The 23,445-nt window shown below is 48.1% G+C and overlaps 11 protein-coding genes across 11 annotated transcripts; 10 read left to right on the top strand and 1 right to left on the bottom strand.

The window, feature by feature from the left end:
• Nucleotides 1-802: 802 nt before the first annotated feature.
• On the top strand, nt 803-1,822 carry N7503_000471 (SDR family NAD(P)-dependent oxidoreductase; the record flags this gene model as incomplete). Its single annotated transcript, XM_057060032.1, has 2 exons — nt 803-1,526; nt 1,611-1,822. 2 exons carry the CDS (start codon nt 803-805, stop codon nt 1,820-1,822), a joined length of 936 nt encoding a protein of 311 aa, XP_056926955.1.
• A 1,099-nt stretch (nt 1,823-2,921) lies between these two features.
• Nucleotides 2,922-4,050, top strand: N7503_000470 (SNAP receptor SNC2; the record flags this gene model as incomplete). Its single annotated transcript, XM_057060031.1, has 5 exons — nt 2,922-2,955; nt 3,205-3,320; nt 3,413-3,541; nt 3,711-3,939; nt 4,028-4,050. 5 exons carry the CDS (start codon nt 2,922-2,924, stop codon nt 4,048-4,050), a joined length of 531 nt encoding a protein of 176 aa, XP_056926954.1.
• Nucleotides 4,051-4,534: 484 nt separating this feature from the next.
• N7503_000469 (uncharacterized protein) lies at nt 4,535-4,747 on the top strand (the record flags this gene model as incomplete). The annotated part of the gene is made up of 1 exon (XM_057060030.1): nt 4,535-4,747. One exon carries the CDS (start codon nt 4,535-4,537, stop codon nt 4,745-4,747), a length of 213 nt encoding a protein of 70 aa, XP_056926953.1.
• Nucleotides 4,748-5,384: 637 nt separating this feature from the next.
• Nucleotides 5,385-6,662, top strand: N7503_000468 (uncharacterized protein; the record flags this gene model as incomplete). The annotated part of the gene is made up of 1 exon (XM_057060029.1): nt 5,385-6,662. One exon carries the CDS (start codon nt 5,385-5,387, stop codon nt 6,660-6,662), a length of 1,278 nt encoding a protein of 425 aa, XP_056926952.1.
• N7503_000467 (uncharacterized protein) lies at nt 6,626-8,123 on the top strand (the record flags this gene model as incomplete). The annotated part of the gene is made up of 2 exons (XM_057060028.1): nt 6,626-8,012; nt 8,068-8,123. 2 exons carry the CDS (start codon nt 6,626-6,628, stop codon nt 8,121-8,123), a joined length of 1,443 nt encoding a protein of 480 aa, XP_056926951.1.
• A 954-nt stretch (nt 8,124-9,077) lies between these two features.
• On the top strand, nt 9,078-11,342 carry N7503_000466 (Rad21/Rec8 N terminal domain protein; the record flags this gene model as incomplete). The annotated part of the gene is made up of 5 exons (XM_057060027.1): nt 9,078-9,096; nt 9,167-9,203; nt 9,258-9,398; nt 9,469-9,603; nt 9,674-11,342. The coding sequence occupies 5 exons, from the start codon at nt 9,078-9,080 to the stop codon at nt 11,340-11,342; spliced, it is 2,001 nt and encodes a 666-aa protein (XP_056926950.1).
• A 1,022-nt stretch (nt 11,343-12,364) lies between these two features.
• Nucleotides 12,365-13,238, top strand: N7503_000465 (glutathione S-transferase; the record flags this gene model as incomplete). Its single annotated transcript, XM_057060026.1, has 3 exons — nt 12,365-12,419; nt 12,467-12,543; nt 12,600-13,238. 3 exons carry the CDS (start codon nt 12,365-12,367, stop codon nt 13,236-13,238), a joined length of 771 nt encoding a protein of 256 aa, XP_056926949.1.
• Nucleotides 13,239-13,949: 711 nt separating this feature from the next.
• On the top strand, nt 13,950-15,432 carry N7503_000464 (DUF3237 domain-containing protein; the record flags this gene model as incomplete). The annotated part of the gene is made up of 5 exons (XM_057060025.1): nt 13,950-14,018; nt 14,110-14,604; nt 14,682-15,002; nt 15,056-15,350; nt 15,404-15,432. 5 exons carry the CDS (start codon nt 13,950-13,952, stop codon nt 15,430-15,432), a joined length of 1,209 nt encoding a protein of 402 aa, XP_056926948.1.
• A 1,217-nt stretch (nt 15,433-16,649) lies between these two features.
• On the bottom strand, nt 16,650-18,184 carry N7503_000463 (MFS transporter SHS family lactate transporter; the record flags this gene model as incomplete). Its single annotated transcript, XM_057060024.1, has 2 exons — nt 16,650-17,736; nt 17,793-18,184. 2 exons carry the CDS (start codon nt 18,182-18,184, stop codon nt 16,650-16,652), a joined length of 1,479 nt encoding a protein of 492 aa, XP_056926947.1.
• Nucleotides 18,185-18,933: 749 nt separating this feature from the next.
• N7503_000462 (uncharacterized protein) lies at nt 18,934-20,019 on the top strand (the record flags this gene model as incomplete). Its single annotated transcript, XM_057060023.1, has 1 exon — nt 18,934-20,019. One exon carries the CDS (start codon nt 18,934-18,936, stop codon nt 20,017-20,019), a length of 1,086 nt encoding a protein of 361 aa, XP_056926946.1.
• Nucleotides 20,020-21,545: 1,526 nt separating this feature from the next.
• On the top strand, nt 21,546-23,137 carry N7503_000461 (hydantoinase/dihydropyrimidinase family protein; the record flags this gene model as incomplete). Its single annotated transcript, XM_057060022.1, has 2 exons — nt 21,546-21,581; nt 21,650-23,137. 2 exons carry the CDS (start codon nt 21,546-21,548, stop codon nt 23,135-23,137), a joined length of 1,524 nt encoding a protein of 507 aa, XP_056926945.1.
• Nucleotides 23,138-23,445: the final 308 nt, after the last annotated feature.

The raw sequence follows: 23,445 nt of genomic DNA, 5'->3' as shown, positions 1-23,445 counted from the left end.
TATGGAAACTCGAAAGGCGTACAGCAGCAAAATGCGTACACCAGGACTTAAGTGACAAAATATGACTACCCAGTTGACACTCCATAAAATTTTGATAGAGTAAGTGGTAGATGAATGACTCGGCGACGAATCCAAGTATGAATTATCTACTTTATTCTAACGTCAACGTATGCGCCTCATAACTCGCGAGTGTATGCAAACACATCACAGCATGACCTGTTGTACCCATTGGCATGTTGAGGAGTCATATCTAAGCCTCCTATACCCAAGTGTAGACTTTCTATGTCCTTTCTAGTCAATTATGAGTCATAATATGTGATCGACGATCTGTATACACTTCTTTTTTTTGTTTTGGTTGGCCAGGTGTGGCGGGCGTCCTCAATGCAAGCTTGCCGATATGCACCTCGGAGTCCGTACCTGATGAAAATTACCCAAAACAGACTAGTGAAGGAAGTGGGGCGAGATCCTTCCACTGTATCGGTTCCACTTTGGAGCCTTGATGCCTACTATGTACGCGCGAATACCATGATAATATGGATGAAATTGGTTGTGTGGTGACCAAAATTAAGTTTTTCAAAATGTGTTTCAAAATTTGATACCGAGGATACCACCTGAACCTCTTCCTGCCCTAAGTCGTGACAGGTCTGCCTATTTAAACCTTCCTCCACCCCGTTTTGACCGACCATATTTACTGCTACCTGCAAACCTCTAAGCCATTTCCATTTTACGCCCAAGGAGTATCGATTAATTGAAATCCTTAATTTTTCACACTTTACCCACTGCAACAAATCACATCGAGAAAATGACACCGCCATCCCCCTCATACACCAAGGTCATTCACTCCTCTACATATGCTGGTATCAATCCAACTCAGCCCGGCCTCTCCACTGCAGACAAGGTTGTGTTGATCACTGGTGCATCTGGCGGCATAGGAAGGGCCACAGCTTCATCCTTTGCTGCATCCGGTCCCCGAGCCATCATCCTTCTCGGTCGACGCGCCGACGCCCTGGGGGAAACTGCCACGATAGTCCGCACCAGCAACGCAGAAGTGAAAATTCAAACTCACGAGGCTGAGCTGTGCGATGCTTCAAGCGTACGAAATGTCATGAATACGGTGGCTGCCGAATTTGGTGGCATCGACATCCTTGTTCACTGTGCCGGCGTCCTAGCCCCCGTTGTTCCACTTCTGGAAATTGATCCGAATACTTTTTTGGATGGCTACAAGACTACCGTTATTGGTACGCTGGCGACAGCACAGGCTATAGTCCTGGCAAACAAGATAGTCAGCCCCAACGAGGACAAACCGGTGACCTTCATCAATCTGACTACGGCGGGCATCATCTTTCCTCCGTTCACCGGCATGGGTGCCTATGTGAGCAGTAAGATGGCCGCCGTCAAGGTCTTAGAGTCCTTTGCTACTGAGAACCCCCAAGTGCGTCTGCACAATGTACATCCCGGATTCCTCGAAACGGCTATGTCTGCTAAGCTGTCGGAGTCAATTAACTTGCCATTTGCCTTTGATGAAAGTAAGTATAAGCTGATCTTGTTCATTGTGGCCGTATGTATTTGTACCCAAATAACTGACGATTGTTCTTTTTTCATTTCAACAGTCTCTCTTCCCGCCGATTTCCTTGTCTGGATTGTCTCACCCGAAGCGGAATTCCTGAGAAACAAGATTGTCTTCGCCGCTTGGGACGTTGATGAGCTCAAGGATCGCAAGAGGGAAATTATTGGTGGCCCACCAGGAACTGGTGAGCTTTGGCTCGGCTATCAAGGGTTCCCGCGATATATGGGTGGTCAGCCTTTGCCAGGCACCCAGTAGGCGATCGGTAACCTGTATGAGAAGTTGCCATTTTAGGTTGAATGGAATATACACGTGCGTGCTGTTTTCATAAGCACATAAGCCTTCACTATGGTGGATTGACAGCATGAAGACGCCAATAGAATAGAACCTAGAACCATGCTGCTCACCTGAAAGTTCCTTTCAAATTAAAAAGTTGAACAAAAAACATTCGTTGTAAACTTGCAACTCGAACGGGAGTACTTTGGGCCCCTTACAAATTGTAATATACATACTCTGGCGCTGCGGTTTCCTGACTACATTTTTTGGACTGAGCATCTGGGCAGGCCATCACACGGTGGACATAACGTAGTTAAGTAGGGCACTGGCTTGTAAAGAGGAAGTTGTGGTACGTGGGAAGCCTTTAGGATTACAGTATACACCATCAAGTCACGTGAAAATAGAGGGGACATGAATATATTCCTATTCCTCTGTAAGGCATTTATCTTCAGCAAGGCCCCATACATTCTGTCTGATTCGTGGCACGGAACTATCAGTCCAATATTCGAATATCAGGGGGTAGTCTTGATGATACTGATCAACATATAAGTCTGGGCCAACTCTTCGTAGCTTGAGACTTTACTCGTTGAATGCATAATCTTTGAGTTCTCTATTCTCCCCTTGTATAACCATAAAATCCCCTGTCCACTCTTTCCTTCTCCAACTGGCGGATTACATAATGTACATAAGGTATTCGAACACACGGGGGATCGGCAGATCGGCCCATCCCATTTGAGGGGTGCATATGTCAGGAGTATTATTTCTGAGAAATGACGTTGAAATTTCAATACTTTATGCATAAACCCGGAGCCGATCTAGCTGCGTTTGTTGCAGGGATATTGAGCGGCAATTGTTAGCCGTGGAGCCCGGAGCATGTTACTAAGTTTAGTATCCGCAACGCGTTTCTCGAGCAACGTGTATACTTTGGGGAAACTAATAGTAGGCAGCCATATATAATTCATTCCACCCCACAAAGACTACACGAGGATTAAAACAAGAGAATTGTGCTGCATTTGCGGAAATAGAAGATCCCGATATGAAATGATAACTTAAACGGCTTTTGAACAAGAAGGTTGGCATTATGCGATCGAGGGTTTTTCCGAGGCATGTTTGTAGTAAATTGCAGCTCATTTCCCCAGCTTTGTGATGACCATTTATTCGCCCAAAGACCCCAGAAATGTGCTTATAAATCTAATATATTGAAATTTATCCACTAGTCAACTGAGATTGAAGTCTGAAAGTAAATCCAAAAAAGAATTTGCCTGCTTCCGATCGCTTTGAGACAGCGCCACAATCACGTGACCACCGAACCCGCCATCAGCGGCAACTCCAACTTGTCAGCTTCACAGCCTAACAGTCTCCAGTCCATCCAAATCCCTCCCTCACGTCCTTTGAAACACTTGATCTCTACTCGCGTGCGATCACTCTCACACCACACACGTCCTCTACACCCTTTCCCGTCTCCTTGGCAACGAACCTGGTACGTTACCCCCGTCCAAACAAAGGGTCCCTGACTAGTCTGCTCGCCACCAACTTCCTTACCAAAGTCATATCTAACCCGTTTAATAACAGTCCCGACCCATCACGATGTCCAACGAACAGCCCTACGACCCCTATATCCCGGCCAACCAGACCGGTGCGCCCACTGCTGGTGCCTCCCAGCAGCAGAATGGAAACCAGCGCACCGCTGCGCTGCAAGCGGTTAGTTTCCTCCTTTGCCCCAGCAACCTACCCTCTCGACAGCAATCCAATATGATGTCGCATACATTTGAACGTGGTGGATGATATGCGCCGCTTTATTGATATCGCTCAAGAGACTCGGAGGGTTTATTACCAGTGACCGCGAGACTAACATATACTCTCCCTTCAGCAAATCGATGACACTGTCGGTGTTATGCGCGAGAACATCACAAAGGTTTCCCAGCGTGGTGAGCGTCTCGACTCCCTGCAGGATAAGACCGACAACCTTGCCGTATCAGCCCAGGGATTCCGCCGGGGTGCCAATCGCGTACGCAAGCAGATGTGGTGGAAGGATATGAAGATGCGTGTATGCCTGGTTATCTGTGTGATCATCCTACTGGTGGTCATCATTGTCCCTTGTAAGTCTTATGTTTGGTTCAATGGCTACATCCGACCCTCTGGGGCTTCGGATGTCGGAACGAGTGGGACGCTAACATTGATCGGCAGCTGTCGTAGCAACAAAGCATTAAAGGGGCGGGACACCATGAATGTGCCATGCGCGAAAGTTGTGCTTTTTCTTTTCTCTCTTGGGAATATGGGATCTTGTTTTTGACCGGGGTTTACTGTCGTTGAGGCCGAGCTCCGTCGTTTTCTTCCCCAGCTGCTAATACCTCCTCCTGTTTTGTTTTGGGCGTGTTTCTGAATGACCAATATGCTTCTTCACTTCATTTTCTTCCTGTTTCAGCGATGAAATGAACCGAGCTCCCAGTTCCTTGGGATTGGGTGCCCCCCTATGCGGAGTTTTTCATGATCAAAAACTCTGTACAGGGGTAAAGATGTAAATGATATCGCCTCTGATGCCGTGTTTGAGTATGTTACCATTATTATGTCACCTGAATTATTTTTGTGTCGGGAGTTGTTTCTCTTCTAAGAAAGTCCGGAGTCTCCGTCCGCCTGGTCTGATGTCTCCATTATGTCTCCATTTTGTTCGGCTTGCTCTTCCCGGTTTTCGCCATGCCAATTGACGGTGTGACCCGCCCTCGTGGAGGCCTCAAGGAAATCCTTTGGCCTAAGCCAATGTTGGGCCGCGGTAAGGTTCCGAAGCAAAATAATATCGGCAGGGCCTCGTGTTCTGGTATTTTGAACCGGCGGGACGAAGCGAATCCAGGCCAAGTAAGGCAAGGTGTGGAGGAAGTGGATAGTTGCGTGGCGGGATACGACGAGTAAGATTAATGGAGAGGATCAGATAACTGGGACTAGATCCAATTCGGATGACGTTTCAAGGGATCTCGGAGGCCCATAGTGGGTTCCCTCATCTACTATGGAAGCTAGACTTCGGTTGGAGGCTTGGAGACACGGATCAGATTTGACAATGACGATCTGTGGTGAAGAATTTGACCCCAAGGAGCCTTAGCGTGCAAAGTGCATGGTTCGCGTACTTTTTTTTCTACGTACGCACAAAGTTTTGTTGAGCTGCTGTATTTGCTTTTTCCCCTTAGATATAGACACCCTCTGATTCGCAAATAATTAACGCGCTTAAAGAGGGGAAAGAGCAAAAATAGGGTAAAAATCAAACGTAAAAAGAACCATATAACGAGGGAAAACGCAGTCATCTTATCGGCCAACGGTAAATGGCGCTCGCTAGAAAATTGAATGTGGCTCCACCGCCTTCTCCCCATCATTGGATGTGGCTCCGAGGGCCGGCCGATTACCTTGGTATCTGTAAAATCTGCTGTTAGTCACACTTCCCTCTTTACTTTACCCTCACCACCGCACCCACTTTCGCTTTCTATCTAAAAAGGGGGACACCTCCCTGCCTACCTGCAAGTTTCTCAATTGCAGCTGCCGCATGTTGGTGAGCAAGATGATGTCCCTTCGCTCCGCTGTGCGGAGAGCTTCCACCAAGCCCCTCCGATCCTTCTCCGCACCACACACTGTCTCCCCCCTTCGCAGTGTGATTGCCCGCGCCCCGGTGTCGACTCCTCAGCGCCAGAGCCGTGCCTACTCTCGTGCTACTGACCCTCACCTGACCTCTACTCGCAACACTGTCGTGCAGCTGTTGAGCAACATTGGCTCCAAGCGTGAGGTGCAGCAGTACCTCTCCCACTTCACCTCAGTCTCCTCCCAGCAATTCGCCGTTATCAAGGTCGGTGGTGCTATCATTACTGAGCACCTGCAGACCCTCTCTTCCGCTCTTGCATTCCTTAACCATGTCGGCCTCTACCCGATCGTCGTTCACGGCGCTGGCCCGCAACTGAACCGTATGCTGGAGGCCGCGGGCGTCGAGCCCCAGTTCGAGGATGGAATCCGAGTTACCGATGGTAAGACCCTGGCACTGGCTCGCAAGCTTTTCCTGGAGGAGAACATGAAGCTGGTTGAGGAGTTGGAGCGCATGGGTGTGCGTGCTCGTCCCTTGACCGCGGGTGTTTTCTCCGCCGACTACTTGGACAAGCCCAAGTACAACCTGGTCGGTAAGATCAATGGTGTCGACAAGAAGCCCATTGAGTCCGCTATCGCTGCGGGCTGCTTGCCTATCCTGACCTCCATGGCCGAGACCCCCGATGGACAGGTTCTCAACGTTAACGCGGACGTCGCGGCCGGCGAGCTGGCCCGCGCTCTGCAGCCATTGAAGATTGTCTACCTGGCTGAGAAGGGTGGTCTCTTCAACGGTGACACTGGCGAGAAGATCTCTGCCATTAACCTGGATGAGGAGTACGATCACCTGATGACTCAGTGGTGGGTGCGTCACGGTACTCGCCTCAAGATCAAGGAGATGAAGGACCTCCTGAGCGATCTTCCTCGCTCCTCCAGCGTGGCTATCATCCACCCTGCTGATCTCCAGAAGGAGTTGTTCACCGACTCCGGCGCTGGTACTCTGATCCGCCGCGGTAACAAGATCCACGTCAAGACCTCTCTCTCAGAGTTCGAGGACCTGCAGGCGCTCAAGGATGTTCTCATCCGTGATCGTGAGGGTCTTGATGCCCGTGCCGTTGTTGACCGTTACGTCGAGGGTCTCAAGGAGCACGAGTTCAAGATCTACTACGATGACCCCATGGAGGCCCTGGCTGTTGTTCTGCCCCCCAGAACGGCTCTGTCGTTGCCCAGATGGCTACTTTCACCATCACCAAGTCGGGTTGGTTGACTAACGTTGCTGATAACGTGCTCTCCAGCGTCATGAAGGACTTCCCCAAGCTGGCCTGGACTGTCAAGGAGGACGACGAGAACCTGACCTGGTTCTTCGACAAGGCCGATGGCAGCCTGAGCCGCGACGGCGAGGTTCTGTTCTGGTCTGGTGTTGAGGAGGGTGAGGAGGTCAAGCAGCTGGTCCAGGAGTTCACCAAGAACGGCCGCCAGATGTTCGGTGACATCAACCTCGAGTCACGCCTTCACCGTGCTCACCAGGCTGCTTCCCTGCCCAAGGGCTTTGGCGCCAGCGCTGCCTCTACTGAGCAGAAGCGTGCCTTCTCCACCAGCTCCAACGTCCTGCGTGCTAACCGTGCCGTGCGCCCTGCTGTTGCTGTCAAGGGTGTTCGCGCCTACTCCACCACCAACCCCAACCCTCCCCTCGGAGAGAAGAACGCCTCCAACTCTTCCCCCGCCAAGGTTGCTCTCATTGGCGCCCGTGGTTACACCGGTCAGGCTTTGATCAACCTGCTCAACGCCCACCCCAACATGGATCTCCGTCACGTTTCGTCGCGTGAGCTGGCCGGCCAGAAGCTCAAGGGTTACACCAAGCGCGAGATCATCTACGAGAACCTCAGCCCCGAGGATGTTCGCAAGATGTCCGCCAACGGTGAGGTCGACTGCTGGGTTATGGCTCTGCCTAACGGCGTCTGCAAGCCTTTCGTTGACGCCGTTGACGAGGGTGCTGCCAAGGGCAACGTCATCATTGACCTGAGTGCCGACTACCGCTTCGACTCTTCCTGGACCTACGGTCTGCCTGAGTTGGTCGACCGCTCCAAGATTGCCCGTGCCACTCGCATTGCCAACCCTGGATGCTATGCCACTGCTGCTCAGCTCGGAATCGCTCCTCTCGTTCCCTTCCTCGGTGGTCAGCCCACCTCCTTCGGTGTCTCTGGTTACTCCGGTGCTGGCACCAAGCCCAGCCCCAAGAACGACGTCAACTTCCTCACCAACAACCTCATCCCCTACAGCCTGACTGACCACATCCACGAGCGTGAGATCAGCTCTCAGCTGGGCGCCAGCGTTGCTTTCATTCCCCACGTCGCTGTCTGGTTCCAGGGTATCAGCCACTCCATCAGCATTCCCCTGAACAAGGAGATGACTTCTCGTGACATTCGCAACATCTACCAGGACCGTTACGCTGGTGAGAAGCTTGTCAAGATTGTTGGCGAGGCTCCCCTTGTCAAGGACATTGCCGGTCGCCACGGTGTTGACATTGGTGGCTTTGCTGTCCACTCCAGCGGCAAGCGTGTTGTTGTCTGTGCCACCATCGACAACCTGCTGAAGGGTGCCGCCACCCAGTGTCTCCGTAAGTTCTATTCTTCCTTCACTTGGTTAAAGCTATTACTAATACCCATTTACAGAGAACATGAACCTGGCTCTGGGTTACTCCGAGTACGAGGGTATTCCCCTGGAGTAAATGCTTAAATAAAGCAACTCTGTACGAAACAAAGTTATAGGGTGACCGTGTTGTGTTGTATGTGGTGTTGTATGGTGTTGTGCTATTGCCAGTTCTCCCGTTGTCTACCCCGAGTGCATCTATAGGTCACAATGGTGGAACTGGTTTCATGTCCTTTGGTATCGTCACCAGGTCTATCCTGTACTGCCCGTTTGTGTCTGTCTACATCGTTTTGCGCTGAAAGAGCCGCTGCTGTGGCTGTTGGTGTCTTGTCTCAATCTCGTCATTTTGCCTTGTTTAGATTCCATGGACTCTTGATGTTTCCTTTCCTTTTGTTTCCTATATTCGGTTATATATTGTGCTCTTGTTCCATGTCCTTTGGTACTAGATGATACTCCGGCTTTAGAGCACGTTGTTTAGCACTGAAAAGTAAATTTCCTATGCAATGTATCTGATCTACGACCAAATTGTTCACTGGTGCTCGGTTTCAAGGAATGATCGACTAGAGAGGAGTTGCAAACTCTTGTGGGAGAGTGACCCTCGGTTGCTCGCTGAAAGTCAAGGTTGGCGGGCACTAACAGTGAGTGAGATCGTGTGCCCTGGTGTTCTAACGTGATGCAGTGTGGTCCAGTTTGTAGACTGATAGGAACCGTTCTCACCTCCATTCATCAATTTCCCTTCTCCCCCATTCTCTACCAGTATCTACCCTTTTTTACCAGTCATCTCTGGAACTATTTATTTCTCATGATAACCCTTCTCGATGATCCTGATCCTCTCTGACTTACGACCTTGCCCTGCTTTGATGACCCAATCTGAACCATTCTCACATTTGAAAGCGCGAATTTCCTTGCACGCGTGCTTTATGCAAGTGACTCAATTCATAATCTCGAGTCTCCGGACATCGGGATAATATCAAGATTATCAAAATCATCAGAGCCTGTCCATCATCACGCCTAGATCAACTAAGCCGTCACCATGTTCTACAGTCATGAGAGTGAGCCACTATTTCACGTTGATCCAGGAGCCTCGAGCCTAGAGAAACATAAACTAACTTTCTAAAATAGTCCTTACTTCCCCTGAGCATGGAGTCGCGACAATCTGGTAAGTCGCGTTGATGAATCGTTGGTGGAGATCAACCACATCTTACAAGAATAGGCTCGTCGCAACACTCGGATCGCGTTCTATTACCAGACGATTCAATCGCAAAGCCATTCTCGAGGTTGATGTGCCTGGGGCATGCAATGTGATCGTTAATCCGGAGGCACCAATGGCACTACGACTCCAGGGGAATTTATTGTATGTCTGCAAACATCTTCCATATCCTCTCATACTCATTTAATATCACTGATACCAAATTTCACTTCAGGTTCGGCGTTTCAAGAGTCTATCACGAGCAGTGCGGATATGCTCTTCTCGACGCACAATCAATGCATGACAAAATGATCTCGACACTAAAGATCTTACCTGGTGGAGGACTGGATCCTTTTGCTGGCAAGGCGAAGTTAGTCGATCGATACCTTATGAATTGAAGAAAGCTTAGACCGAGAAACTGCTAACAAAACTTGTTTTAGACCTAATTCTCTTGTTTTACCATACGACCCGACTTTCCTCCCCGAGACTAATCTTCCAGGTCTCAACATTGACTTCAATATTCTAGATTTTATGAATGATGAGGGCTCGAGCCAGTGGTCTAGTCTCTGGTCCAAGTCACCAGCCGGCAGTCACTCGAGCTCATCTCGTGTCAGTGTTCACCTGGATCTGGGCTCGGACGATTTACTTCAGGATGGAACAATGACCGGTTTCAATGATAATAGAATGGAGTCTTCCCACAAGCATGGGCTCTCTGGAACGATGAGCAGAGACCGCTTAGGGGATGAAGAGGGTGTCTTGCTTCAACCAGATTTCGAGTTTGATGAGAACGGGAATATCGTGGAGCTTGATGCCACCAATATTTCGCCGAGAAAGAGACCGAAGCACAGCCTCCCAGAACAAGCGGGGAGTGAGGGCTTCACTGATGGCCAAACCGGGGAACTGATGGATCTCACCGAGGATGCGGCTTTGACCGGCGTGGATGCGGCGGTGGAGATCGATACCCACGCGAGGGAGCATGAGACTATACTTTCTGTGGAGGGTGGTCCAAACCAAGACGGACCAGCTGAACAGGAAGAAATTCGGTTTGTCGGGGAGCAACGAGCACGCCGCCAATACAACCGGGTGATCAGATCCATCGAAACTGACACCAACACAACTCTCCGCAACACGGACCTTGCACGATGGAACAACGAGTATATCATCAATATGGCCAATGCATCGAAGCAGAAACAACAGAACAGAGTGCAGACTACCGTGAAGAAGAACGCTGCATTCTGGGTCTTCGGTCAAGGCATTGGATCTGTGGGCATGGGATTAGGCGCACAGCGCGAAGACCACCCGCTGAAATGCTTCTCTGGCGAAGGTCTCGAGAACGCATTGTACGGTGACAAACAGCGCCCAGCGGCCAAAAAAGACTCTCGCAATCCCGAAGAAGAGAGCGACACAGATACAGAAACCGACACCATTGCAAACCAGCAACGCCGCAGTAACGAGAAAGGAATGAACACCATAGACATTGAGATAGGCCGTCACGCACCGCCTAGTCTAATGGACGAGCACTCCTCTCAAATGCCATGGAACCTAAACTCCGCCCAAAGTTCCCGAATCGGCCGCCTAGGAAGTCTAAGCGAACTCTCTTCCAAATTCCCCATCGGAGAATCAAGTCTACGACCTGGACGCCGAGGCCGCTTGACAAGCGCCAGTCCACTCTCAGGACGAGGCTACCGCGAGCGACTCGAAAGTCTATCTCTACAAGGCGAAGATGGCCTCGAAGGATTCGACGAAGATCTTGAAATTTCCCGATACCTTGAAGCCGAGCTTGCAACGGACAAGGAAGACATCACGACGCTATCACGGCGGGCATCTGCTATCCAGCGTATCGCGTCGCAGCTCGATCAGGAGAGCATTAATTTCTTCGATTTCATCCAAGATACGATGGATGAGGATGGGCAGGGTGAAATGGCATTTGCGGATCTTCTTCCGCCTGGGAAGACTTCGCGGACTGTGGCTACGCAGGGATTGATGAATGTGCTCACACTTGCTACTAAAGGAGTGTTGAGTGTTTCGCAGGAGCCGTATCGTGATACTGGGGCTGAGAATTGGGGAACGAGATATGATTATGGGGAGATATTTATGCGTATGGTGTGAACGGCAGTAGGTCACGGTTGACTTTCGGAGACTGATGGATAAGGGAGCGACATCGGCATGGATGACGTGTGATTTCATGGATCTTAGATTTTCTTCGGCCTGGCTGTGAAGAGTACTTTTTTATTATTTAGACCTCGGTATCTTATGCAATTTATTTTTACGACGCCTTTTGGTTTGTGCATTGCAATTATCATGTTAGGGTAGATTGCGATTAATTTTGTCTTTGTGGGTCACCGTAGAGAGGAGAGAAGAGTACTCAGATCAATGGCGCAGGTATCTCATTCTCAGATCTTGCGGAGATTTAGCCCTTCGGGGCTAGACATGTTTACGCCCACGTTTGTGTCGCGTATCGTTTATGCATCTAATTTTTATGACGCCCATTTTCTTCGTCCTTGCAATATATTCGGTACAACCCTGAAATTAGGTGCTGTTAATTTTGCCTTCGTGAGTGGCAATGGGGGAGAGAGATAGTCAGGTCAATGGAGCGGATCCAATTAGAATTGGTGAATGAACAAAAGCGATAGTTTCTACATTTTCAATTATATAGATCTGTTTACACTCGCGTGGTCAATCTTACCAGGAACCTGTAAGGGATCGGGACCGTTGACAGTATCGCGTACAGGATACAGGATACCTTACGGGAACGAGGAAGTCTTTGGAACAGTAATAATACTCGCGTACGTAGATCTATAAACATCGTCTGAATATTTACAATGTAAATAGAGAGATCTACAAATCTCAATTATTGGTTTTATTTCCCGACCGTGCTTTTTCTTCCCCCAGAGTCCCTCCTAATCGTTCCATCTCTCTGTGCGCTTACGATTTATTTCTAACCGAGCGCGTCCGGTCGGAGATGCCTTGGGCAGCCCGCTTGGCGCAAATATCCATGGATAACCGCCTCAACAGCCATGAGATGGCCCGCCAGTATGGATGACTCATGAGGCTTAATCTACTTACTCTCAACGTTTCTCTCTCTACCTGTCTCTTTCTAATCGCAGCATCTATTAACGTCTTCACACAAAATGACAGCTCTTACCCCCGACCTTCATTTTATCGGCCTTCACACCCGCTATTCCAGTGAGTCCCTTGTGTATTTTTATAGGCATTGGCTAAAATTTTCCAAGGTTGGACGGCGCGGGTAGAGTCTGTTCTGGAATACTTCCAAATTCCGCACACTTGCCAATTCGTAAAGCTTACCGATGTAAGCCGCCCAGGTCACATACTGGACGTATATTTAGGAGTCTAACGGATAAACAGGTGAAGACGGTGTCACCAACAGGTCTAGTTCCAGTCCTGGAATCTCGGTCTCTGAACACTACAATCTGTGACTCGCTCGCAATCTGCGAATTCCTCGCTGAATCCAACCCAGAACTACCTCTCTGGCCTCGTGATCGTCAGCTTCGAGCTCTAGCTCGCTCCACGGCTGCACAGATGCACTCCGGATTCTCAGCGATCCGGAATGCATTTCCCACGAACTTCATCGCCAAGTACACGGGGAATATCCCAATCCCCGCTGACGCAGCGAAAGAGATCGAGCGTATGCTGTCGCTCTGGGATGTCGCTCGCAAAGGCACTAAGGAGCGTCTTGCAGCCCTAGGAGAGAAGGATGATGGTTTTCTGTATGGAACATTCTCCATCGCCGATGCGTTTTTCTGGCCTGTTCTTTGGCGATTCCGTACCTATGGCTTGCCTCTGGATACTGCAAGCCCGGATGCTCTGGCTTGGATGGCGACGATGTGGAATGATCCTGTGTTTAAGGCATTGGGGGCTAAGTATTATCAGCAGGCGGAGGACCCGGAGACTTTGATTGCGCATTATGATGATATCTACCGGGGTAGAGATGATGTGCAGTATAGCATGTTTCCACAGGATTGGGAATTTCGCGGGAAGGAGTAACCTTGGGTTGAAAGTTACAATTTAGAGAATTTGCATCGCTTAGGTACGAGGCTCCTAGCGAGATTAGTAATTTAGATTGATACGTACTATATCAAGATAACATTGTTCTCGGCGCGGAGGAAACCCCTTATGCGATAACAGTAGCAGCAGGCAATCCGGCGAGATTCCTATTAATCAAATAGCCAAATATTATCTGCAATTATTTTAATCATCTAGAGAGCTAGAACCGCCAAAGGGAGTTCTATCTGAATCCACTGGTCTGTTCAAAAGACAAGCTCGTAAGATGGATGCTGTCCGTTCGCGCGTAATCGTCAAATAACCGGCGTTCCGGCCATGTCTGGAATCACACCACGAATTGAAGACATCTTGATTGGCAATAAAGTATATGAAATAAGACATTGAGTGTTTGTATAATTTAATAAATCAATGATCAATTGTGATGTATTAGAGTAGGCATACAAAGGAAATAAAATATCATACGAGTCTGAAATACTCCGAACCGGACTCATAATTACGCAGGCGCGTTATTTCCCGCGCCACTCGTATTCTGTCTTGGTCTTTCCATTTCTTCTTTCTCCCTCTCTCCCCTACGCAAAACCAACACCCCCACCCACATCAAAACCCTCGACCCCATCCCCGTCTTTCCCCCTCGCGTTATTACGCGTATTTGTCGTTTATAAGGTTCTCGTTTTTCATTCTGGTGCTTTCATTATGGGTCGCACTGTCGACCAGGAGGTGCACGCGGCGTTTGTCGAGTTCCGCGCCAAGGAAGATGACAAGGTGCGTGACTGCGTATTTCGTAATATTTCAAACCCACCACAAACACCAGGCTAACATACGAAACCCGGTTTTTGGGTGTTTCTTCATATAGTGTCTTTCCGTTCAGTGTATCTACTGTCAACAGATTCGCGCAAAGAATACCTCGCGACAGAAGCAGCATCTTCTCGAATGTCCCGGCCTGCGCGGTCATCCCAACGCGCCCCAACCTACTCAGCCCGCCCAAGCCCCCAATGGTATCGGACCTACCAATGGATACCCAGGCACCCCTAATGGACCTACTACTGCTGCACCGGGCCCAACTGGCCCTACCATCCCCACGCCCAATGGCTCCATGATCACCAACGGCGTCAATCCTCATGCCACCCCGCTCGGTACCCCGTTGTCCACCTTGCAGAACCGACCGCCGATGGCCACACCCGGCCCGCCAGCGGTCGGCGCGCCTCCAGGTTCCGCGCCTTCGTCACTACCTCCGCCTCGCTCAACCCCGAAACCCAAGTCCAAGCCAAGTACTTCCAGTTTGCCTGCGCCGCCGCTTGATGATGTGCACGCTGCGTTTGTTGAGTTCCGCGCTAAAGAAGAGGATAAGGTATGCGACCAATTTCTTTTGTCCGATTTTTTGTCGGATGTAAACATATGGAAGAGCGTTCATGCTAACAAAGACAGTGTCTGTCTGTGCAATGTATTTACTGTCAGCAAGTGCGCGCAAAGAACACTAGTCGCCAGCGTCAACATTTGCTGGAATGCCCTACCTATCTCAGTGTTATGAAGGATTCGATACCCGCCAACAACCTCCTGCACACATTCCCTGAGGGTGATGTTGCGCGATCACTCCAGATTCCTGCACCGACGCTCGAGCTTGATTTCCGCATGAGCATCAAGATGAATCCTAAGGTTCCTGTCGGCCAGAGCATCTGGGGCCACCGCGAGTGGGTCTCATTCATTGGTGGTCAGTGGGCTGGTCGATGGGGCAAGGGTATTGTTCTGGTAAGTTTCGTCACACTGTAGGTTTTGATGTGCAATATTAATTCTTAAAACAGCCCGGTGGTCAAGACACACAGATCGTGACGAAGGACCAAACTACTCACCTTCGTGCGAACTACTTGCTTCAGACTGCCGAAGACCCTCCCGCTTTCATCATGGTTAAGGCCGAGGGTTGGCTTACTGGTGCCAAGGACATCCTCGAGAAGGTCAATGATCAGGGCCAAGCTGACGGTATAAACCCTGGAAGTTATAAATACCGCATCAATCTTTCCATGGAGACAGGCGACGAACGGTTCACCTTCCTCAATACCCTCATGTGGATTGGCAGCGGTTGCCGTCGCGGTCAAGAAGGTATGTATAGGCATTGCTCATTGATATGACTTAATTACTAACGCCTCATACAGTTATCTTCGATGCATTCCGTGTCAACTAAATAACACGATATCTCGATGTCGATGTTTTGTCGTTCTTGAGCGAGTCTCTTTTCTTTTTGTGTCGGGAAAATGGTGTTTTCTTCAGTCAATGTTTTCATAGCGCTTTATGACCAGTGCTTTTGTACGGATGAATTTGTACCCTGGGCCGCTGATGGTTATCGCGATCCGTACATGAACCAAGCGGTGGTTCACTTGACCGTGTGGTGGCCACTCCCCTATTTCTATTCTGATGTATCTCTTTCTACGAACTTTGTGTGATTGTGATTGTGACACTGGCGATCTAGGGTCTCGGATTTCGTGATATTTAGTGTTATAAGGTTCCCATCTCTGCTATCAACTGTCTTATTTTAAGCACTGTTATCACTGGACTGCTTTTTCCTACTCTAGCTGGATGCAATATCTGCTCTGCGCTTTTCTGATTTCCTGATCTTAGTAATTTAACTTGGCTGTGAATTTTTTATTTTACTAGAATGACGATCGATCTGTTATTTATTTACCTAGAAATTAACGCGTACAGTATGAACGGATCGTTTGGTATTCGACGCTTAAAAGTGTACTCTGTAATCCGTCTTTACCCCGGACAACGGTTTTGAAGATCTTACAGTCTCCACATGACGTGCGTACAGAATGTCTGTAATATAGCTCGAGAGCCATAACCATTATTTACTAATACGAAACCAGAAACTATGATTTGTTTTGATATATTTCACATAGTTTCTATCCATGGTTAAGCAGACTCTGGTTATCTTATCACAATTCAGTGTCCAGTACTTTTTAGTAAGTTCTACTGTTTTCCCGGGCCCAGACTGGGATATACTTAGGTATCGAGTACCCCGTACATACGCGGGTTTAGTGCCCGGTACGCATGGTGGATCTATCGAAATATATATTTTTGCTTTCAGCAAACCATAGTTTCGGTTTTATTTCCATTATAATTCTTGCTTGCTCTGATACATATCAATGCCGGGAATCTTTTGGTATTCAAGGTTGAATATGACAAATGGTTATTCTTGTGCTAGAGACCTACGATAGTCTTGGGGTTTTAGCTAACAACCAAGCCAGAAATTTGCGCGACCGTGAAGAAGGAAAGAAATCAAAGAAAATTACGGAATATTCATAAAAAAAATTAAATACCCAAATAACCAGCTATAAAGTTCAATAACCCACATTGATAGATTGACGTATACTAATGTAAAGTCCTTTCCATACACTGATACTAATATCTTCCATTTCCATGGACCATCTCATCAATATCAGCATTGAGCTCCATGTCCGTATTTCGTCCTCTCTTCTCAGGCCCAACAATAATCAACAAAACAGTATAAGCATAAATGGCCCCCATGAAAATACAAATGACCTTACCATAATTATAGCGATCAACAACCGTTCCATCAGCCTTGACAAGCGGCGCAAGCGGATAATGCTCCCCAAGCGTCGCTTCAATAGTCGACGAAGCAGACGAAGCAAGGCTACCAAACTGATACGCAGACCCAACAACAAACGTTTGAAACGAGCCCGGTGCCAACTCCATCATATAAATAGGCATAACACTCCAAGCCCCCTGCACACAGAACTGCACGAAAAACGCAACAGCTGTCACAGCTTCAGTCTTCACATGAGTATACGGATATAACAACGCACCCCCAAAAACACAAACAACAAGCATGCTAAACCTCCGCCCAAATATCTGCGAGCAATACCCCGTCGTCGATCCACCAGCCATCGCGCCTAAATTAGCAACGACCTGCGTAACAGTTACCGCATTCGCTGAAAACCCACGCTCATTCTCCAGCATAGTTGGGTATAGATCCTGGGTACCATGCGACATGAAATTGAGCCCACTGGACAGAAGCACAAGGTAAATGAAAACAAGCCAATGGTTCCGCAGCGCAACGTGTCCTTCGGAAAGAAATGCACGAGCTGACTGCTCTTCCCCGTGAGCCTGTCGATTCCGAAAGGCCTTCGTCTCGGGAAGACACAGACGAAATATGATAATGAAAACGGGCGGACAAGCGGAAAACCAGAAATAGGGTCTCCAGCCGTGACTGGTTGTATCCACTAATGCGCGCGCAAAGGCCGTTGCGAGGAGGTACCCGAATGCGTAGCCCTGCTGCATTAATCCTGCGACTAGACCGCGGGCTTCGGTGGGACAATCTTCCAATGCGGTTACGGCTGCGTTACCGTATAGACCGCCCATTGCTATTCCCAGTAGTGCGCGGATAGCGAGGAACTGTTTGTAGGTTTTGCAGAATCCTGTTGCTAGTTCGAGGATTATGAATAGGAGCAGGGCGGTGATGAATGGCCTATACCGGATTAGCTGGAATATCTATGATGAGTTGGTGATATGGATGAAGCTTACCATTTTCGCCCATAGCGATCTGCTACTAGACCGAACAATGCCGAGCCGGCAGATCGAAGCATTAGGACAAGTGTGATACCCCAGGTTATGTCCGTGGTGGATTTTTGAAATGTCTCCGCTAGGTCATCGACTGTTAGGGATACGGTGAAGAAGTCGAAGGAGTCCCAGGACCAGGCGAGGAATGCAACAAGGAAGAAGGCCCATTGTTGTTTGTTTAGCATTGCTAGGAGTTTAATTGGATTGGCCACTTTGGCCATGGGTGGTTTTAGGGAAGTAAGTCTTGTGATGGCATATTTTCGGATTGAGAATTTATCTGGAAAGACTTCCCCTTGTTGGTAAGAAGGGGTCTTAATTGATTTTTCTTCATCCTTGAATATCTGACTAGAGTTCATCTTGATTTGATGGCAAGGGTAATATAGAAACGAAATTTCCTTTGGCTCGGATTGAGGGCATACTAAGCGTATTTAAAGGGCATCGTTGCATAGACCTTGCTTTGTTTACAGACTGGTGAGTGGTATCGAGAGCATGGATTTGCCTTGCCTAGAGATAACGACATTAGATGGGTTTCATCAGTCCATTGGCTGATATGTTCCCCGCATAAATCCAAAGGAACAGCTATATGCGGCTAATATCCGAGTCTAGACGTTGAGTTTTATCTAGTTGACTCACCATGAAGCCAGAAAAGTTCTAGGGGGCGCAATTTTTATCCTTTCTTTCCCAATATGGAATGTTGATGCATCCGAAGTGTTTATTGTATTGATCATGCTCAACTATAGAATTCAACTCACAAGTTCAATAAACAGCTAGCATGATAATAGCAGGAGATATTCGAATTTGAGGAAAGATAAGAACGCATATGACATGTTGATCAACGGTCTATCCCACCATAACGGGATGCTTATCAATTTACCCCACTGGGCGGGGGCTTTTCAACTCCAATAATTACATGTTGGAGTAGAAACTCCGATAACTGATAACGAGCTGCGGGGCTCGCTGGTAATTTGAACCAAGCTGTATTCTTTTCAAAACTTCTTCATGATGCCATGATTCTACCAGAGCGCGTTGAAACCGACATAATCACATCAATTGGCTCGGAAACTTGATTTCAGAAAATCGAAAACAAACACCACGGGGAATAAAGATGGGTTCAGATACAGACGCACCTCCCAGGCTAGTGACAGTAGCCGCTTGCCAGCTGAGTCCCATTCACCTCGCAGACACCCGCGAAGATGTATTGAAGCGAATGATCTCACTCCTGGATCAAGCCGCAGAACAGAGCGTCAAATTGGCCGTCTTCCCTGAACTTGCCTTTACCACCTTCTTCCCCCGATATTTATTAGAAGGACAAGACCTGGATCAATACTTCGACATCGAAGATCCTAGCAAAGGCGGCATTGAGCAGTCACCAAACATCAAACCTCTATTCGACCATGCTCGAAGTCTTGGGATCGACGTTTATGTTGGATATGCAGAGCGAAGCATTCAAAGTGACGGCTCTCACGTCGACTATAACTCAAGCGTCTACTACTCAGCAAAGGCGAACAAAATTGTAGGAAAATACCGCAAAGTCCACCTCCCCGGCTCCGTGGAACCCAAAACCGCACCGGGTGCCTTCCAACAACTAGAAAAACGCTACTTCAGACCCGGCGACCTTGGATTCCCTGCATTCAGAGCTCCAGGCCTCGTCGATGGCGCACTGAAAAAGGGCGACATGGGAAAGTCTACCACTGGCAAAGGAGATCCTATTATCGGAATGTTGATCTGCAACGATCGACGATGGCCCGAAGCATGGCGCGTGTACGGTCTACAGGGAATGGAAATCATGTGTTGCGGTTACAATACCACTGCTTTCCAGACTACTAGCAGCGGCCATGCAGTTGACATGAGTCCCGAGGCAGCTGAGGAGCTGGTGATGTTGCACCATAAACTTTCCTGCCAAGGAAATAGCTACATGAATGCTTGTTTCAGTATTAATGTTGCCAAAACTGGTGCGGAAGATGGAAATCCATTAGTTGGTGGAACTATTATTGTTCATCCACTTGGTCATATTATCAAAGAGGCTGCTACGAAAGAGGATGAGCTGGTGGTGGCTACTATTGATCTAGCGGACTGTGATCGGCCGAAAAGTACAGTTTTTGCTTTTGAGAAGCATCGGAGGACGGAGCATTATCATACTATTGTTGAACGGGCTGGGGTGGTTGAGCCAGAGCTTTTGGCTAGTGATTAATTGGAAAAAGATATTGAGATTGAAGTATAGAAGATTCCTGGATAGAGAAATCCATGGTCAGGGACCTAAATAACCCGAACAGCTTGAGCCTGGGTAAAGCTTGTCAGCCTAGTAGGTAAGATGTAAGGTCTACGGACTGTAATACATCAACAATTTGCATACTACTGTTATCACTGGCTCAATCACAGTACAGTATCAAACGTGTCATCCATAGACCTTTCTCAAATAAATTTTGTGACATTTCTCTGTTGACTTTCAAAACACAATGCTACCGGTTCTTCAAAATTCCCAAATCCAATGTTCCTTCTCCCGTGTGAAATCTGTTTTATTTGAGGACCGAGCCGAACTCGCTTGTTCTCTGTTCATTCTCCACTCCGCTAATTTGCCCTTCGAATCTCTGCTTCGATCTTCTCTTCTGCAGAGGAGATCCTGAGCATTTTGTTTTGAGAGTTTGAATCTCCATCCTTTTGAGCATGATCTGGTGTTGGTGCACGCTTTCAATTTTAATCATAATCAACCTCTCGTCCCCCCGTGTTCTTGTGCCTGCAAAGCAAGATACGCCGCTTTGTCTAGTGCAATAGAAAAAAAATTATCGCGACAATCACTCCTTTGTAGCTTTTTCTTCCACAATGCGTTCTCTCTTTTCGCTTAGACTGTCTCGCATCGCGACTAGTCTAGTCAGCTCCTTTTGTGCGCTGCACAATGAAGCTTTCAGCCCCTCAAAGCCATATTCGAGTTCTTGAAGCTTTTCGTTCAGACTCTAGTATTATTAGATTCTTGGTAGGCTCATGATGAGTTTCTGATTCATAAAACTCGTCGTACTTTCGGCGCTTGTCCATATCGCAAAGATGCTCGTAAGCTTCATCAAGCTAGTTATACACTTATCAATGATGACCCATGTTTCAAGGAAATATAACGCAAAAGAAAGGAACTAGCAACAAAATCTACAGGTTGAATTTTCGCAGTCGCATCGAAAGCCAGCCTTTTATATGCCGACTTGATGGCAGACGGACTCGCAGACTGGGAAACCTCGAGGATTGCATAATAATCTTGAAAGACTGTGTTGGACACCATGTCAAATACGAGCCTGGCTGGATGAACGAATTAGGTATCAAAATCCGGTGTACGAGAGGACCGATCCGCAAAGTAACGATAGTTGGTGGAGATTATTGGTGGTGATGGTTGACGGAGAGAAGCGAATGAGAAGTTTACGACAGGATTAGTATGGATAGATTAGTATGGATAACTCCAAGTGAGCAATAGCGCGTTTTGGCAAGTAGATGTTGGGATTAGAGAGTGTACGCGCGACTCCGATTTCCGGAGTCCTGTGCTGTAATATTGTAAGATAAGATTGAGGGGTTCAAGATAAAGGTAATTGGGGTAAATACTTTGGGAATAGCGTGAAGTAAACCAACCAAATGAAGATGCCTTCCATTATCTAGCACAAACTTCCTGACAATCTGGCTAATTCGTTGGATTCCAAAATAAGCAAAGATAATTCGGTACTCAAAACATTACCAATCATTATGGGTTTAGATACAATCGTGAAGAATGGGCTTATTGTAGGTTCTTTCCTTTCGAAGCAATTAGAGTAAAGTTCATGTCCGGATTAGAGAACTGACTTGAACAGGTCACAGAAAGCGGAGTGCTCCCTGCTGGGCAAAGTATAGGGATTTCGAAAGGGAAGATATCCGTCATAGGGTATGATCTTTCCGAAGGGCCCGAGACCAAGATCATTGATGCACAAGGGGCGTACATCACTCCCGGTGGTGTAGATTCACATGTGCACCTTGCCCAGAGAAATGCTCCCACCGGAGATAGCTGGGAAACTGGTACTCGCAGTGCTGTTGCCGGTGGAACAACAACAGTGTTGGCATTCACATCACAGACAAAAGAAATGACAACATTGTTTCCCGTCCTAGAAGAATACCATGAAAAAGCCCGAGGGCAGGCATACTGTGACTATGGATTCCATTTCATCATCACAAAGCCCAACCAAACAATCCTGCAACAGGAGCTCCCGTTACTGGTCAAGGAAGGAATTACAAGTGTGAAACTATACATGACTTACGAGCTGTATAAGCTATCCGATCATGAGCTTCTTGATACATTACTCGCCTGTCGCTCTTTGGGAATGACAACGATGATCCACGCAGAGAACGGCGACATGATTCAATTCTTAGTCGAAGGACTCGAAAGGAATGGTAACACAGCACCATTCTTCCATGCCATCGCGGGCCCAAAAATTGCAGAAGACGAAGCATCTTACCGAGCGATTAGACTCGCTGAGCTAGTCGATGCCCCTGTCCTCCTAGTACATGTATCCGCCGACGGAGCAATGAAGCACATCAGAGACGCGCAGACACGACTTCTTCCAATCCACGCCGAAACATGTCCCCACTACCTCTTCCTCCTTTCCGCCCGATTAGCCAACAAAGAGCATGATCATTTCCACGGAGCAAAGGGTGTATGCTCTCCGCCTCTTCGCCACAACATCGAAGACCTAGAAGCTCTCTGGCGGGGCATCGCCAACGACACATTTACCGTTTTCTCCTCCGACCATGCTCCGACCAAATATGACCATCCGGAAGGAAAGAAAGCCGGAATCATCAACGGGATTCCAAAATTCAGCAAGATCCCCAAGGGGATTCCTGGCATTGAAACCAGACTCTCTCTTTTGTTCAGTGAATCGGAGGGATGTCTTCCAAAGGACCGAGCAAGACTTAGCCTTGCGCGCTTTGTGCAGCTTACATCTGGCAATCCGGCGAGATTGTATGGATTGACGCAGAAGGGTTCCATTTTGCCAGGATTCGATGCGGATTTGGTGATCTGGCACCCGCAGGACGAGGGTGCAAGAACGATTTCTCAGGTTAATTTGCATCATGATGTTGATTATACACCATTTGAAGGGATGCAGGTGAGGAATTGGCCTCGCTTTACGATGTTGCGTGGTGAGATCGTCTGGAACGCAGATGAGAACTTTGTTAGTGGCGTGAAAGGATTTGGTCAATTTATCAAACGTGATACTGGGCGTGTGCTGGTTGGGAAGACGGGACAACTTCCCCCTGGTATGATTGAAGGAGAGAGGGACTTTTGGCTCCCCAAGAGTCTGAATTGATTGGAGGGCTAAATGAAAGCAAATATGACTTTAATAGGTAGTGAACCTAGGAAATATTGATCATGACTCGGACGCCATTTGGGCGTCATCTAGCGCTGTCTATAGCATTTACGAACCCAATCAAAGTAACTTATTTGCTTTTGGAAATGACAAGGGTCAACTTGGTATACTGCACAGGGATCTTATCAGTAATACCCGACCCCGCTCCATAGCGCTCAGTCATCATAGTTTTGTTCTCCAGCTTTAGTGCCCTTTTGATTCATTTCTACCCCAAATTCCTTTCAAGTAAATAACAGTGATTGACAGAC

This window comes from Penicillium pulvis, assembly GCF_028828015.1.
Source record: "Penicillium pulvis strain IBT 33274 chromosome Unknown contig_10_segment0_segment0, whole genome shotgun sequence".
Classification (NCBI taxonomy): Eukaryota; Fungi; Ascomycota; class Eurotiomycetes; order Eurotiales; family Aspergillaceae; genus Penicillium; species Penicillium pulvis.
The sequence above is the reverse complement of the archived record's forward strand: the minus strand, read 5'-3'. Positions and strand labels throughout refer to the sequence as shown.